This window comes from Phyllopteryx taeniolatus, chromosome 23 (genome assembly GCF_024500385.1).
Source record: "Phyllopteryx taeniolatus isolate TA_2022b chromosome 23, UOR_Ptae_1.2, whole genome shotgun sequence".
NCBI lineage: Eukaryota > Metazoa > Chordata > Actinopteri > Syngnathiformes > Syngnathidae > Phyllopteryx > Phyllopteryx taeniolatus.
This window is the reverse complement of record NC_084524.1, coordinates 8,137,656-8,154,135: the sequence shown is the minus strand read 5'-3', so window position 1 is coordinate 8,154,135 and position 16,480 is coordinate 8,137,656. Positions and strand designations below refer to the sequence as shown.

The following is a 16,480-nucleotide window of genomic DNA, read 5'->3' as shown; positions in this document are numbered from 1 at the left end:
GGCTGGGCGAAGATCCAGCGCCACTTTCAAGTAGCCCCGCAGCTGTGATGCCTCTGCTTAGCACGTGAAAGCCAAAATGCAAGGAGAGCTGCATTTAGGGTTAGGGGTCATTTTCATATACAGCGGGTACGGAAAGTATTCAGACCCCCTTACATTTTTCACTCTTTGTTATATTGCAGCCATTTGCTAAAATCATTTTTTTTTCACAATAATGTACACACAGCAGTTCTGGCAGCGTGCAAGTCCTCAAGGGTGTGTCGGAGGGTACCGACAATCCTTTCAGCAGTTTTGATTGTCCGTTGCAGTCGGAGTTTGTCCTTTTTTGTAGCAGCACCAAACCAGACTGTGATGGAAGAACACAGGACCGATTCGTCGACCGCTGTGTAGAACCGCCTCAGCAGCTCCCGTGGCAGGCCGTGCTTCCTCAGAAGCCGCAGGAAGTACATCCTCTGCTGGGCCTTTTTGAGGACGGAGTTGATGTTGGTCGCCCGCTTCAGGTCCTGAGAGACTGTAATTCCCCAGGAACTTGAAGGTCTCGACGGTTGACACAAGGCAGCTGGACAACGTGAGGGGCAGCTGTGGCGAAGGATGCCTCCTGAAGTCCACGATCATCTCTACAGTCTCGAGCGTGTTCAGCTCCGGGTTGTGTCGGAGGCGAGTCTGACTATATCGAGTCGGAACTTCTCGACCTCACACACCAGCTGCCAGAGAAGTTACATTCCACGTCCCCTGAGCCAGCTTCTGCAGCCAGAGATCGGATGGCAGAGGTCCCTGCCTTCGGCCACCGCCCAGCTCGCACCGCACCCGACCCCAATGGCTTTTGATACGGTAGATCATCTTATACTGCCGAACAGGTTGGAAACGTGGGTCGGACTAAATGGAACAGTCCTTAAATGGTTCAGGTCCCGCCTGGAGGAAAGGAGTTATTTTGGAAGGGTTGAATCTCATCGAATGGCAATGACCGATGGGGTCCCTGTTCAGCCTGTATATGCTACCCATGGCTCAAATTCTTCAGAACTTGAATTTTGACTATCATAACTATGCAGATGACGCACAGTGTCTCCAGATGGAGGTGTTGTGTCACCGTCTAAAACGGATAAAGAACTAATTGAAGAAAATGTTGGCTCATCCAAACCACAACAAAACGGAGAGAACACGGACCGAACCGGTCGCCAGCCAATCGCAACCAACCATTTGCACTCACATTCACACCTACGGGCAATTTACAGGTTCTCAATGAACCTATATGTATTCTGATTACGTCATCCCGTTATGCTCAGAGGAGTCCTTGAAAAAGTGTGCGTGTTTAGCGGGGCCAGTCACCAAGCGCTCCGTTTTCTATTACAGGACATCCGTTGTTTAATCTGAACAAGACACGCCTAAAGGTTACCAGTTCCTCATTTTGAATGTCATGTATAGGTTGGTATCGTCGGCATAACAATAAAAGGTCATCTTATATTTGTGTATGATCTCGCCAAGCGGCAGCATATAAATGCTGAACAAAAGAGGGCAAAGTACCGATCCCTGCGGGACTCTCCAAGTGACATTGGACTACTCGGAGGTCACGTTACCATGGATTACACGGTTTGTCCCATCTGAGAGATAAAAGCTCAACCAAGGAAGCGCTGGGGCTGGAATGCCAACGCATGCTTCGAGGCAAGCCGGTGGTAATATTTTGTGATCGGCGGGATCAAAGGCAGCGCTGAGGTCGAGTCATGATCGTATTGATGAGGCGGCGCAGTCCATGCCTCGCCAAAGATCACTCGTCACTCTTGCGAAGGCCGTTTCAATAGAGTGGTCTGCAAGAACTTCAAGTCGATTGCTGGAGGCCATGTGATCATTAAGGTGTGCTTCCTCCCCCGCAACAGAGATCTGACACCGGCCTATCATTGGTTGAGGATGGGTCTTTTGAGTACGGCTCAAATAGCAGCTGCCTGTACAGTGCCAGAGAGAAGCGATACGTTTATATTTAAGATGGGAGACCCTAAGATTAAAAGCCAGATATTTATCTCCTGCAACTAAGTCACTCGGCTCAGGCTCTCCCCCGGTCGTCATGGTAACAAACGACAAACTTGCCGTCGGCCCGTCAGCGTAATGCGCAGCGTATCCAGTCGCCCCCTTGCACGAGACCGCTAAAAACAATAAGTTCAGCAGGACAATAAAAATATGTCTCCTTTAAATGAAGGCAAAATGAAGCAGTGATGAACAGAAGCTGATGTGACCGTCAATCAGTTTATTCACAAAAGTATTTACAACCCCCCCCCCCCCCCCCTCGATGCTGCAGTTCATCGTTCACACACATCCTCATATCGCAGACTTTGACTGCCAGCCCTCCCAGTTAACATGGATATTTGACGTCTCTAGCTGTCAATGGCAGTCAATGAATACTTTCAAGTGTGTTTTAATGCGTTTACATTTTGGAGCGGGGGGAAAACCACAAAACGTTTTTGTATGAGGTCTGGATATCACCGATGGGCGTAGAAGGCATCTCTCGTGATTACCGGGGTCCTCTGTTAATCCCAGCTCAGGCAGCGCCCTGCACTAACTCCATGTTCATCTTGTAGCACTGCAGGCTGCATAGGGGGACGCCCGTTTTGGAGCAGCGGTATTTCTTCTGGTTGGAGCAGCCGCTCACGCCGCAGCTCACGGGGACCGGAGGCGGCGCAGGCGGCGGCGTGGCATCGGGAGCAGGGACGCCTGCGGGGAAGGAGATGGTCACGCCTTGGGCCGAGTCGCTGTAGTGGACGGTGGGACACTGACTCTGCTTGGACTTCTTCTCTCGCATGCTTTTGATCTTGGCCTTGCTGGTCTTGGTGAGCCTCTCGATGGTCTGGTTCTTGTTCTCCTCCGCCTTCTTGGCCGCCTGCAAGCGCCGCTTCCGAGCGCGCTCTTCCCGCTTCTGCATCATCTCGGCGGTCATCTCCTTCTCCTTGTAGCCCATGGGCAGCTCCAGAAGGGGCTGGATCTGCTGCTTGTGGAGTAGCGCTTTCTGAAGAGCACCAAGTACTTGTGAGCAAAACCGCGGATTTCCCCGTCCCCGCCCCCGCCCTCCTCACCTGTCGGGCAGTGAGCAGAGACTCATCGACCTCCTTCCTCAGCTCGCCGTTGTCGTCGAGCTCGCCCTTCTCCAGAGCATCCAGCCACCTCTCCTCCTCGTCCGCAGGCACTCCCAGCATGGAGTCCGAGTCCATGTCGGGCAGAGGAGACGTGGCCATGTTGCTATCTTCATCTGACACGCAAACCAAGACGGATCAATCCCCCCCCCCGCACGAGTTGAAAGTGACATTTCAGGATGAGCTTAAAATGCAATCAAAGCATTGTTTTTAAGTCCATCAAGTATTTCAGGTTGATCCTCAAATTCACTTGAAAAGCCACCATCCCGAACTTTTTCTGAGTAGTGTCATTCGTTTGGAGACTCAAAAATGAAAGTACTTTGTTCTAATAACTTCAAACAGTTTTTCAAAGATTTGAAATCCCAAAGTTGAATTGCTTGGGAGGAACACAACGCCACCAAGATCCAAACCTTATCCCAACGTTGAAACATGGATGTGCTGAGCATAGCAGGCCTGGACCGCTCGCTATCGATGGAGAATTTCGAAATATCTTGCACATGCCGGGGAAGCCCAATAGAAGACGACGTCTGAGGTCATGTGACTTTGTGTTGTTTGATTGGTGAACTAGAATTTAAAGCCACTATTGCTTAAATTGGATCGGAGCAAATGTGGAAGTCGAAGTTGTCGTCTCGCGCACGAAATCGATGCTAAAGAAGCAATAATTGATCACAATTGAACAACTCCGTGACTGCTCTTGAATGGCCCGGCCAGAGCCCTGACTTCAACCCAATTGAGCATCTCGGGAGAGACCTGAAAATGGCCGCCCACCAACGTTCACGATCTGCAAGGAGGAATGCCGGCGGATCCCCAAATCCAGGTGGGAATAACTTGTTGCATCGTTGCCAAACAGACTCAAGAACTTAAAGGATTTGATCAAATGAAGGGGGTCTGACTGAATACTTTCCGTTTCTCATAAAGCCAGATTGAGTCTCATCAATTAGGGAATCTAGAGTAAAGCAAATATATTTATGTATCGCGCATTTCATACACAATGTGCTTGACATGATGAAAGGCATTTCAAAAAACACTGAACTTTGAAGCCGTTCGCATAGAAAATGAACTTTCCCCAACACTGATCGTGTACGATTCTATATGGCGGCTTTCAAAAGAAGACTGGCAAAGTCCTCCCCCCCCAATATCGCGCAGTCCCTATCTGGGAACCCGTCATCTGAGATAAGTGGGGCTTCGCTGGACTTGTTCTCACCCAGCCAGGCCCGATACTGCTCCAGGGGTACGGAAGGCTCCTCCTCGTCGTCCTCGTCCTCGTCCTCGTCCTCATCCTCATCCACAATCATCAGCGGTGAGGGAGAACAAGCCACGCCGGGGTGCACGGTGAAGGTGGGAACACTGCAGTGGAAAGAGAGCAGTTAACGCAGACGCGCGGGGCGCCGTCAGGTGCGGGCAACTCGCCTCTTCGTCCCCAGGGTCTGTCCTCCCAGCTTGATCTTGAGTCGCAGCTGCGGGGGCGGGCGAGGGGCGACGACGGGCGCCGGCGCCTCACAGAGGCCGTGGTGCTTCCTCTTGTGCCGCTTGTGCTTTTTATGCTTGTGCTTACCATGTGGCCCCACGCTCCCTTCGCCTGCACATGACAACAGAGGCGATCCGTTTTGTCTGCCTCTCGAATGTTCTCCCCGTGCTTGGCTTTTCTTCGGGTACGCCAGCTTCCTCTCACATTCCCAAAACACGCTTGTTGGTCTCTAAACAAGGAAGTAGTTACTTACCGAGAACTCTGGAATGAACCAAGTCTTTCCTTTTCCCCATTCAAATCGCCGTAGGGTTGCACAAGCGTTACATGGCAGCAAAACAATAATAAGAATCCACACAAATTTGGCTTCCGGCGCGAATTAACGCTAAGTACAGTCAGGTATTATTTTAGTTTAAAAAAAAAAAAACTGGAATTTAGCGGCCACGACGTTAAAGACTGCGAGGTCGAAGCACAAGTTGCATTTATTGGTACAAGCTAATGCTAACTCCCAGGAATTGACGCATATTCATCTGCTTCCGGCCATTTCCCTCTCGTGTTGACGCTCGCTGCCCTCTACTGGCGGCGGGCGGTAAAGCAACGCTCGCTTTTAGACTCGTTTGGGGTTAATCTTTCTTTGGCACGAAGAATGAGAACCATCAACTGATGATAAACGCAGTGTTGACATTTCTACATGACTCAGAAATGTATCAGAGGATATAGAGAAGGACGTTTTTTGTTTCTTGTTTTTTTTTTTTACATTGTAGTTGAAACGTTATCTGAGGAGGGCAGTATATACGCAAAACACAGAAGAGAAAGGAGAAGAAGAAGAAGGAGAAGAAGAAGAAGAAGAAACCACAATTATCCGGATGCTAATCATGCACGAATTTAACTTAACAGATATACGGACGATAAAAAAAACAAACAAATGTAAAGTTACATACTCGGACCAATAAAGCGCGTACTAGTTTGTCAGGGATTTAAACATGACAGAGTGATTAAAACAGTCCAGTCATTAATTGATTGTTTTAGACATCAATCCTTATTGTTAAAGAAATTCTGTTGTGCATTGTCAACATTGGAATGCCGTTGTTTTCAAGTCATTATTTCAGCGCGAAGAAATTATACTGGTGATTTTCGCTCTTTTGAATATCTCCCTTTTTTTTAGTTCAAGGTTATTGTTTTCATTTATAGACCCCCAAGATACAACAGAAAATGTATGGAGGACTTTTCAGAACTGCTGTCAGTGGAGAAAAACTCAACTCCAAATTGACTTTGACCTCGACACGCAAAGTCTTTGTCATTTTAACCAAGAGTTAGTCAACACTTTTCTGACATCATCCGTAAGAACTTCGACAATACTCGCACTCTGTTTGCTGTGGTTGACAAGCTCATTTTGTAACCATTGGAAGTGTTGAATCTCATCGAATGGCAGTGACCCATGGGGTCCCTCAAGGGTCAGTTCTTGGACCCCTCCTGTTCAGCCTGTATATGCTACCCTTGGGTCAAACTCTTCAGAACTTGAATTTTGACTATCGAAGTTATGCAGATGACACACAGTTATGTCGAGCGGTGTCTCCAGATGACTACAGTTCAATTGAGGTTTTGTGTCGCTGGCTAAAACAGATAAAGAACTGGATGAGCCAACATTTCCTTCAATAAAACCACACCAAAACTGACATAATTGTTTTTGGCATGAACGAAAAGAGGATTGGTGTTAGTAAATACCTGGAGTCACTCGCTTTAAAAACCAAAGACCAAGTCCGAAACCTTGGTGTTCTGATAGATTCCTACCTGACTTCCAACAGTCAATGACTAAAACTGCCTTCCACCATCTGAAGAACATATCCAGAGTGAAGGCTTGCATGTGACCAGGAGAAGCTCATCCATGCTTTTATCTCAAGTCGACTTGACTGTTGTAATGGTCTTCTGACTGGACTCCCTAAAAAGAGTATGAAACAGCTGCAGCTCATTCAGAATGCTGCAGCTCGGGTTCTGACCAGAACAAAGACGTTAGAGCATATTACTCCAATTCGAAAGTCTTTACACTGGCTTCCTGTCAGCTTGAGAATAGATTTTATGCCGTTTTAATTGTACTTTTATTTGTATTTGTTTTGATGTTTATAAGCTGCTTTTTTCTTTTTTAAATGCCTTTCATCGTGTAAAGCACATTGAGTTACCTTGCACGATATAAATAAATTTGCTTTGCTTTGCTCTAGAAGCGCCCTTTTGAGCTATGAGTCTTTTTAGGAAGTTTTTCCCACCTGGATTCGGGGATCCTCTGCCATTCCTCCTTGCAGATCCTCTCCAGTTCTGTCAGGTTGGATGGTGAACGTTGGTGGACAGCCATTTACAGGTCTCTCCAGAGATGCTCAATTGGGTTGAAGTCAGGGCTCTGGCTGGGCCATTCGAGAGCAGTCACAGAGTTGTTCTGAAACCACTCCTTCGTTATTTTAGCTGTGTGCTAAGGGTCATGGTCTTGTTGGAAGGTGAACCTTGGGCCCAGTCTGAGGTCCTGAGCACTCTGGAGAAGGTTTTCGTCCAGGATATCCCTGTACTTGGCCGCATTCAACTTACCTTCGATTGTAACCGGTCGTCCTGTCCCTGCAGCTGAAAAACCCCCCCACGGCAAGATGCTCCCACCGCCGTGCTTCACTCTTGGGACTGTATTGGACCGGTGATGAGCAGGGCCTGCTTTTCTCCACACATACCGCTTAGAATTAAGGCCAAAAAGTTCTATCTGAGTCTCATCAGAGCAGAGAATCTTATTTCTCACCATCTTGGAGTCCTTCAGGTGTTTCTCCCATCTCCCGACTGCATCTCTGGAGCTCAGCCACAGGGATCTTTGGGTTCTCCTCTACCTCTGTCACCAAGGCTCTTCTCACCCGATTGCTCAGTTTGGCCGGACGGCCAGCCCTAAGAAGGGTTCTGGTCGTCCCAAACGTCTTCCATTTCAGGATTATGGAGGCCACTGTGCTCTTAGGAACCTTAAGTGCAGTAGAATTTTTTTTTGTAACCTCGGCCAGATCTGTGCCTTACCGCAATTCTGTCTCTGAGCTCTTCAGGCAGTTCCTTTGACATCATGATCGATTGAAGAATGCGAGTGCGAATGGTTGTTTGTCTCTATGTGCCCTGCGATTGGCTGGCGACCAGTTCAGGGCGTACCCCGCCTCTCGCCCGGAGACGGCTGGGACGGACTCCGACATTTGGAAACATCGTTTCTCTCCGCATTGATACTACTTATAGAGTAAAAAAGACATTTTATGTACAAACAAATGCTTATCGTTTGCTAATAACATTCAAATGGCTCACTTCTGACATACCAATAATGTATTTTGAAATATGGAATTGTATCTTTTAGTGAATTTATCATTGGTATAAATGCGATCTCGACTGAGTCATTACGCGATTTATTAACGTTTCGGCAGGTCAGAATCCGAGTTTAAAAATATGATCTTCTATAATAATCTTCTTGATCATCTTGACTGGAAAATGTTTTTGAATTTACCAGCAAAATATGAACAATAAAATGAAAGCAGTATCGTTCGAAAGAATTCATCGGTTATTTCGTACCCATGTAACATTTTTCGACAACGGCTCGTAAAAGAAATTGATACTAATTGCTGATTTTTGAAGGATCCACTGAAAATATTTGTCATTTATTTTGGAATTGCCCACACTCTGCCCAATTATAGAAAGACATTTATCATTTGATTCTATTCTGAATCGAACCAAATCTTTTCTCTTTGCTTCGAACATATTTTTGGCCTCATTAACTATGCACCTGTGAATATAAAACCATTTTATAATATTAATCGCATGACACTATTGGCGAAATGTCATATGTCGATACACTAATCAACAACCACAGATGTTCATTTTTGAAAATGACGATCAATGTCTTAGGTTCATTCGACATTCCGCGAATGTGAAAGCACATAAAACTTACAAAAAAAGTGATGTGCTCTGTATAATTTAGTTCTGTGATGAGACTGAATGTGGGACCTGTCCTGCAGGGATAAAGCAGCCAATCAGCGTGCAGCGGCTTGTGGCCTGCAGCCTGTAACATTGGCGATGGGCGTGTCCTGCCAGGAACACGAGTGTGATGCCGAATAACGCAACGAAGGTAGAGTTCATGTTGACTTAGTTGACGTTTGCTAAGTATAGTCCACGAACTGGCAGCCGTAGCGATATATAACCGTATTATATAAGAATATAACCGTATTATATAAGATAAATATGCGAGAAGCCGCCCGGGACGCAGACAAGGTCAATGACGTCATAACGCCGCGTCAACGTTGACTTTCCGCCACACTGCCGTTGAGTTCCACATTGTGTCTCAAGTTCCAAGTTGGTGGCGGTTTCAGAAAAGGCTGGCCCAGATAATTTCTGGAACGCGCGACGAGACTGCCAATGCGTGACTGCCGGCCGGAAACATGAATTACTCTCGATTCCTCACGGCTGTGAGTGCCGCGAGGAAGCCGTCGCCCATCAGGATGTTGAGTGAGTGCCCGACACAAATAACATGGCGTGCATCCGGAAGCTACTCGCAGCTCTTCCTCTTTTATACGCTCTTAATTGATTATCACATATGTACATATATATATATATATATATATATATATATATATATAAAACCCTGTGGAGTTTACGCGCAACGCCCCATACGAACAACATATTCAAACCAAAAACTCAGCAATCACATATACAGGTCCCTCCAAAAGTGTTGGAATGGTTTTGGTCTTATACTGAACACAGTTAGGGTTTCGAATCAAAAGATGAAGATGAGACAAAAGTTCAGAATTCCAGCTTTTATTTCATGGTGTTTACATCGAGATGTGTGAAACAAGCGGCACGGTGGACGACTGCTTAGAGCGTCTGCATCACACTTCTGAGGACCGGGGTCCCAGAGGATTTTGCACACTCTTGTCTTCGAACACAGGACCGATTGGATGAGCGCTGTGTCGAACCGCCTCAGCAGCTCCGGTGGCAGGCCGTGCTCCCTCAGAAGCCGCGGGAAGTACATCCCCTGCTGGGCCTTTTTGAGGACGGAGTTGATGTTGATCGCCCACTTCAGGTCTTGAGAGACTGTAATTCCCAGGAACTTGAAGGTCTCCACGGTTGACACAAGGCAGCTGGACAACGTGAGGGGCAGCTGTGGCGAAGGATGCCTCCTGAAGTCCACCATCATCTCCACAGTCTCGAGCGTGTTCAGCTCCAGGTCGCTCCGGCCGCTCCGCTTCCCGTCGATATGCGGACTCGTCACCGTCCTTGATGAGGCCGACACGGTTCTGCGTGTGCGTGAGGTGGCCTCCCCCCAGCCTGACCTGCTGTGCCCTGCCCGTCGGGAAGCTGTCAATCCGCTGGCAGATGGCAGGCGAGACGCTGAGCTGGAGAAGCTTGGATGACAGGAGTTCAGGGATGATGGTGTCGAACGCTGAGCTGAAGTCCACGAGCAGGATCCTCGCGTAGGTCCCCGCACTGTCCAGGTGTTCTAGTCCCATGTGGACCGCATCATCCGCAGACCTGTTCGCTCGGTAGGCAAACCGCAGGGGGCCCAGTAGGGGACCTGTGACGCTCTTGAGGTGGTCCGGCACGAGACGTTCAAAGGACTTCATGACCACAGATGTCAACTTGAAATGACTCTCCTTTAAAACAACATATATGGAGTTAGCCCACCTAAGTACCCATTAAAGAGCTAACCTTTAAATTCCCAGTTTATTCCCCTGAATTCCCATTGAAAATTCCCGGAGTTTTGCCAAATATCAAAATGTGGGAAAAAGCGAAGCGCTGTGAATACTTTCAAGATGCGTGTTATTGTCGTATTTGTCCTGATGTCACGACGGCGGCGCTGTGCTCTGCCTTCTGAAGCCGAGCTGCAGCAGCGCTCTCCCCCGTCGCTGATTTCACTGGCCGGAGGGGCGCCCAACCCCGACACGTTCCCCTTCGAGTCGGCCGTCATCAAGGTCAAGAATGGCCCGGCGGTCTCCTTCGATGAGGCAGCCATGAAAAGGGCCCTCCAGTACTCCGCCTCCAACGGGTGAGACGTTTGTGACGGCCTGTGGATGGATTGAAACTAAAGCTAAAGCTAAAGCTAAATATTGTGCTCAAGTCAGAGTACTTGAGAATACTGACTCAAGTCCAAGTAAAAAGTAGTCCTCCTCCAAATAGTTACTTGAGTAAGAAAGTACCCGGTGAAAAAAACTACTCAAGAGTAACTGGTGAATAACTTCTGATTTAAAAAAAAAAATGGAGCACAAGCGTCAGATAAAAATAAAAGTTAATAATATACGGGAGTCCATGCACAGCTGCACGGTGATTTTTGACCAATAAAATAGGGCAAATGTTGCCAGATGCACTGCCAAAGCAACAATAGAAACATCCGCAACTTACCACAAGGTGTTTTCTCAAGTTAGAAGTGGGCTGGAGAAGAAAAAAAAAACCAAGAGTATTTTCACAAATCGTCCTTTTCACATGCACCCAAAAACTTCTCAAACTATGTGCAAAGTGTTTTTGGTGCGTAAATGTTATTGTTGGCCTAAATGGCAACTCGTAGAAACGTGTAACCTTGACGCAGAATCCCCGAGCTGCTGGTGTGGATGAAGAACCTGCAGAAGGACCTCCACGACCCACCGACGGCTGTCTACAGTCCGGAGAAGGGACAGATGGATGTGTGTGTGACCACAGGGAGCCAGGAGGGACTCTGCAAGGTAGGACCCCTTCGTTCCCGCTTCCTGGCACGTTTTCAGCGGTTGTGTGGTCTGGCAGGTCTTTGAGATGCTAGTCAGCCCAGGAGATGACGTCCTGCTGGACTCACCCACCTACCCCGGAACGCTGGCGGCGGTAAGACCATGTCGCCTGCTGGAAGGGAACTGTCTCAAACTCTTGAACCTCAACCGCTTCTCTATATTTCCCAGCTCCGGCCGCTGGGTTGCAACATCGTCAACGTCCCGAGCGATCAGCACGGCATTATACCGGCGGGCCTCGAGGAGGTCTTGTCCCGCTGGAACCGGTCAGACGTCCTCAGGCCCAAGGTCCTCTACACCGTTCCTAATGGGGGGAACCCCACTGGAGCGTCCATGACCGCACAGAGGAAGAAGGAAGTCTACGAGGTGGCGTTTTCGTCCATTCGCCTGCTAACGCTGTACAATAGTGCAATCGCCACTATTCGGAGATTGTATCACATGGGTTGTCTAGCGGTTAGCATGTCTGCCTCACAGTTCCGGGGTTTTGTGTTTTCGACCGGTGTGGAGTTTGCATTTTCTCTCCGTGCTTGGTTTACTCCGTCTTCTCTCCACATTAAAACAACATGTGTCTTAGGTTCATGGAAAACTCAAGTACTGTAGATCCTATATGGGCGCTTTGATTGGCTGCCAACCAGTCCAGGGTATATGTATATATATGTATATATATGTATATACACACTCTCGTTCGGCTAGAGTCAGCTGGGATAGGCTCCAGCTGAGGAGAAGCGCCATAGATTCCAAGCGCTATAAAACACGGACGGATGGACGGACGGATGGATGACTTTTTGACTGTGCGCAGCTGGCAAGACTGTACGACATGCTCATCATCGAGGACGACCCCTACTACTTCCTGCAGTTCGACGAGCCTTGGGCGCCGACCTTTCTCTCCATGGACGAAGATGGGCGCGTCATCAGAACGGACTCCTTCTCCAAGATTCTGTCTTCGGGGTAATGATAATACCTTGCGCTTATCAGTCATCCCGTTCACGTTTTGTCTTCAAATGGGTTTCAATTTTTGCCCGCCTCAGCTTGAGGATTGGCTTCGTGACGGGGCCCAAGCCACTGGTGGAGCGGGTGGTGCTGCACATCCAGGCCTCCACCATGCACACCAGCACCTTCACGCAGGTGAGAGACCTTTTTGTGCCCGCTTGGTCACGTCCAGAGATGAAACGGACTCTGTGGGGCCAATGATACGTTACTCGTGCGCTCGCTGCGGTCGTCTCGCCACGCTGCGCTATTTGCATATCTGTTGCTGTTGTTGTTGACCAATACTGGCCACTCATGTGCCACAGTAGCATCTGCACCACTTGCACACTGACTCAGGAGTATCTGCAACATTTGCACAATCGACACGGTCCCAGATTATGGCACTCCGGTTCACTTCAAACCGCATACATTCCTTGAAGTCTCGGCGCCCTTTGCACAACGGTCACCGCACCGGACTATTGCAATATTAGTCATTTGAAGTGCGAGATGACTTTGCATCTTTTGCACAATTGTCAGAAATACATAAATAGTACAGTAGCAGATCCAGAAGGCCGATGCATAATGATACGGGTTACAATATTTAACAAGCTTTATACAATTGTCAATGTCTACGCTCCAAATAAAGAGGATCCCGCCTTTTTTCACGCGCTTGTTAAACTTGTCAGCCACTTCTACAGTTATCGTGGGTGGGAGGCGACTTTAACTTGACGCTAGATCCCCATTCATCACGTCCCTATTGAAGGACGCGGATTTTGATTCTGTCGTGGAGAAGGAATGGGATGCCATCCATCCGTCCGAGGTCGGGTTGCGGGGGCAGTAGCTTTAGAAGGGACGCCCAGACTTCGCTCTCCCCAGCCACTTCATCCAGCTCTTGCGGGGGGGATCCCGAGGCGTTTCCCAGGCCAGCCGAAAGACATAAGTCTCTCCGGCGTGTCCCGGGTCGTCCCCGGGGTCTCCTCCCGGTGGGACGTGCCCGGAACACCTCACCAGGGAGATGTCCGGGAGGCATCCGAATCAGATGAACCAGCCACCTCATCTGGCTCCTCTCGATGCGGAGGAGCAGCGGCTCTACTCTGAGACCCACAGCTCGTGACCATAGGCGAGGGTAGGAACGTAGATCGACCGGTAAATGGAGAGCTTCGCCTTTCGGCTGAGCTCCTTCTTCACCACAACGGACCGAAACAAAGTCCGCATCACTGCAGACGCCGCACCGATCCGCCTGTCGCCTGTCGATCTCCCGTTCCGTTCTTCCCTCGCTCGGGAACAAGACCCCGAGGTACTTGAACTCCTCCACTCGGGGCAGGATCTCATCCCCGACACGCCGCCCTTTTCCGGCCGAGGACCGCGGTCTCAGATTTGGAGGTGCTGATTCTCATCCCGGCCGCTTCGCACTCGGCTGCGGACTGCTCCGGTGAGAATTGGAGATCGCGGCTTGATGAAGCCGACAGGAGCACAACCGCCGCGGTGCGGGCACAGCAATTACAGGACACTTGTGCCAGTCTTTGTGCGTGCAAAACCATGTCAATTCACTTGCAATGTGTCCGCAGGCACAAACCCCCTGGGACTCTTTCGCTGGGTGTGGGGCCACTCACTTATCGCGACAAATAACTCATGAATACGCCAATTGCTTGTGTATCCCCTCACTCGCACTCTCGTCCTATAGACCTGGACAACGTGCTGCGATGGATGCAACCATAAATTCGGCTCTTAACAGAAAGTCCTGTTCGGCCATCAGTTTGTGACCTCAAGCTGATAACAATCCAAAACACGCCGGCGTCGGCTGAAAACACAAACAAAATGAAGGTTTTGGAATCGGATTGAAATGCAGCGGCGTGACCCTAAAAAGGCAAATGTGGCGAGAGAGGAATAAAAGTTCAAGTTAAAGACGGAGAAAGATCAGAAAGCGAGACTCGGGACAGAAGGGAGGATTTGCGAGCGACAGAACGACTTCAATGGAAAAAGGGTCCATGATAATTGGAAGGGAAAAGCGTTGGAAATGGGATCAAGTCAGTAGGAAAACGCTAATCATCGTCGTCCCGATAGTCGTCTCCCTCCTCGCCAACGCCGCCATTGTTTCTCTGCAGCTGATGGTGTCACAACTCCTGCACAGCTGGGGCCAAGATGGCTTTCTCCGCCACACGTACGGGTATGTTGTCCCTGCTCGATAGAGAAACATCTGAAGCCATCGATGCATTTTTTCCCCTCTCGCCGCAGGGTGATCCAGTTCTACAGAAAACAGCGGGACGCGATGATTAAGTCCGCTAACAAGTGGCTCACAGGTACACCGCGCGCGTTGCAAACCAAAGAACCGTTACTGGTCACCGATGCCGTCGTGGTACGTTTGCCCGACTTCGCCGTGGGCAGCGTGGACTCGTGTCCCACTCGGTGACGCTGCGAATGTGACAGTGAATGGTTGTCTCTCATTTGTGACCGGCGACCAGTCTAGGGTGTAATATGCCGGGATAGGCTCCGGCTCCCGTGAACAGGATCAGCGGTATTGACAATAGATGGATTGAGAGCCATTTCTAAAATGTCTTTTTGTTGTTGTTGTTGTTGTTGAACACGCTCAGGTGTGGCCAAGTGGCACGCCCCCTCGGCGGGGATGTTTCTGTGGATTGAGCTGACGGGCGTGCGTGACACCCAGAAGCTCATCATGGAGAAGGCCTTGGAGGAGGAGGTCTGTGGGGGTGACGCCGTAAAGCCCATAAAGCACTCCGTCTCGCGTCTCTGACCGAGTCGCTTGCGTTTTGTGTCCCGCTTGTGAGAAGGTGCTGCTGGTTCCAGGAGGTGTGTTCATGATCAACAGCGGCGAGCCATGTCCTTTTGTCAGGGCGGCATTTTCGCTGTCGACGCCTGAACAGATTGACGAAGTACGCACACGCACGCTCGACCACGCGTGCGTGATACAAAAATGCTCCATTTCTTCCTTTCTCTCCCAACAGGCTTTCAGACGCCTTGCAAGCCTCATCCGAGAGGCCCTGTGACTTGGGACCTCTCCTCCTTTTTATATTTGAGTCAAAAGGATTGTATGGCACTTACATGGATTTCTGTCTAATTTGGGCATAAAATGTCATCTGTTTTCTTAAACATTTACCACATCAACATTTGTTTCCCTGTTTTTTACTGAACACAGCTTGTAAAGCCACAGTGCGGGGTGGAAAAACTGAAATGTGAACCTAATGACTAGTTGCGCTTCCTTTGGCGGCAACAACTTCAACCGAAAAGTTCCTGTCGCTGCAGATCAGCCTTGCACAACGGTCAGGAAGAATTTACACATTCAAAGTGAGTCGTGACAACCGCGCGCGAGTTGTTTACATTACGGACTACGAAAAGCAACAGCTTTAACATGCAAGTGTAGTTTTGTCACAGCCCAAACTTGGGACATTTCAGCCCACTTCTGACTTGAGAAAACACCTTGCGGTAAGTTGCAATGTTTTTGCTGTTGTTTCGGCTGCGCATATGGCAACGTTAGCCCTATTTTATGGTCACAAGGAACTGTAAAACATCTTTTGGGGTACATCCTGTTTTCTCTCTCTTTCACACACACACTTTATCAGTGCCTGGTCAGTTAAAACAGAACATCTCTTTTGCAATGGTGACCTTGCCAAAAAGGCCAAGTTAATCACAAAAAGTTGAGTCGTACAAATTCTAGGTGACATTAATGGTGGAAAAAGTTTTAAAATGCTTTAGCTTGGTCAAAAAACCTGGCATTTGAACAGGGGTGTGTATACTTTGTATATCCACTGCAGCCATGTTCCTGTTTTTGTAATCTGCCTGGTGAGCCTATAGTATTGTGCTCTTTAACAAGTACAAAGAGTATAGTATAATAATAATATAATCTTGACTCTCAGCTCTGCAGATGACACACAGTTCTAAGTCCGAAACCTTGGTGTTCTGAGAGATTCCGACCTAAATTTCAACAGTCATATCAAATCAATGACTAAAACCGCCTTCTACCATCTGAAGAACATATCCAGAGTGAAGAAGGCTTGCATGTGACCAGGAGAAGCTCAGCCGTGCTTTTATCTCAAGTAGACTGGACTATTGTAATGGTCTTCTGACTGGACTCCCTAAAAAGAGCATGAAACAGCTGCAGCAAATTCAGAATGCTGCGGCTCGGGTTCTGACCAGAACAAAGAGGTCAGAGCATATTACTCCAATTCGAAAGTCTT

The 16,480-nt window shown here is 48.7% G+C and overlaps 2 protein-coding genes across 2 annotated transcripts; one reads left to right on the top strand and one right to left on the bottom strand.

The window, feature by feature from the left end:
* Positions 1-2,247: 2,247 nt before the first annotated feature.
* On the bottom strand, positions 2,248-5,346 carry ino80b (INO80 complex subunit B). The gene is made up of 5 exons (XM_061763655.1): positions 4,835-5,346; positions 4,524-4,692; positions 4,318-4,460; positions 3,057-3,229; positions 2,248-2,989 (listed from the first exon to the last, which is right to left on the bottom strand). Exons 1-5 carry the CDS (start codon positions 4,872-4,874, stop codon positions 2,525-2,527), a joined length of 990 nt encoding a protein of 329 aa, XP_061619639.1. The 5' UTR covers positions 4,875-5,346; the 3' UTR covers positions 2,248-2,524.
* A 3,251-nt stretch (positions 5,347-8,597) lies between these two features.
* aadat (aminoadipate aminotransferase) lies at positions 8,598-15,410 on the top strand. The gene is made up of 12 exons (XM_061763630.1): positions 8,598-9,078; positions 10,447-10,615; positions 11,153-11,285; positions 11,344-11,418; positions 11,493-11,687; positions 12,121-12,269; positions 12,350-12,446; positions 14,393-14,454; positions 14,523-14,587; positions 14,879-14,985; positions 15,077-15,178; positions 15,251-15,410. The coding sequence occupies exons 1-12, from the start codon at positions 9,012-9,014 to the stop codon at positions 15,290-15,292; spliced, it is 1,263 nt and encodes a 420-aa protein (XP_061619614.1). The 5' UTR covers positions 8,598-9,011; the 3' UTR covers positions 15,293-15,410.
* Positions 15,411-16,480: the final 1,070 nt, after the last annotated feature.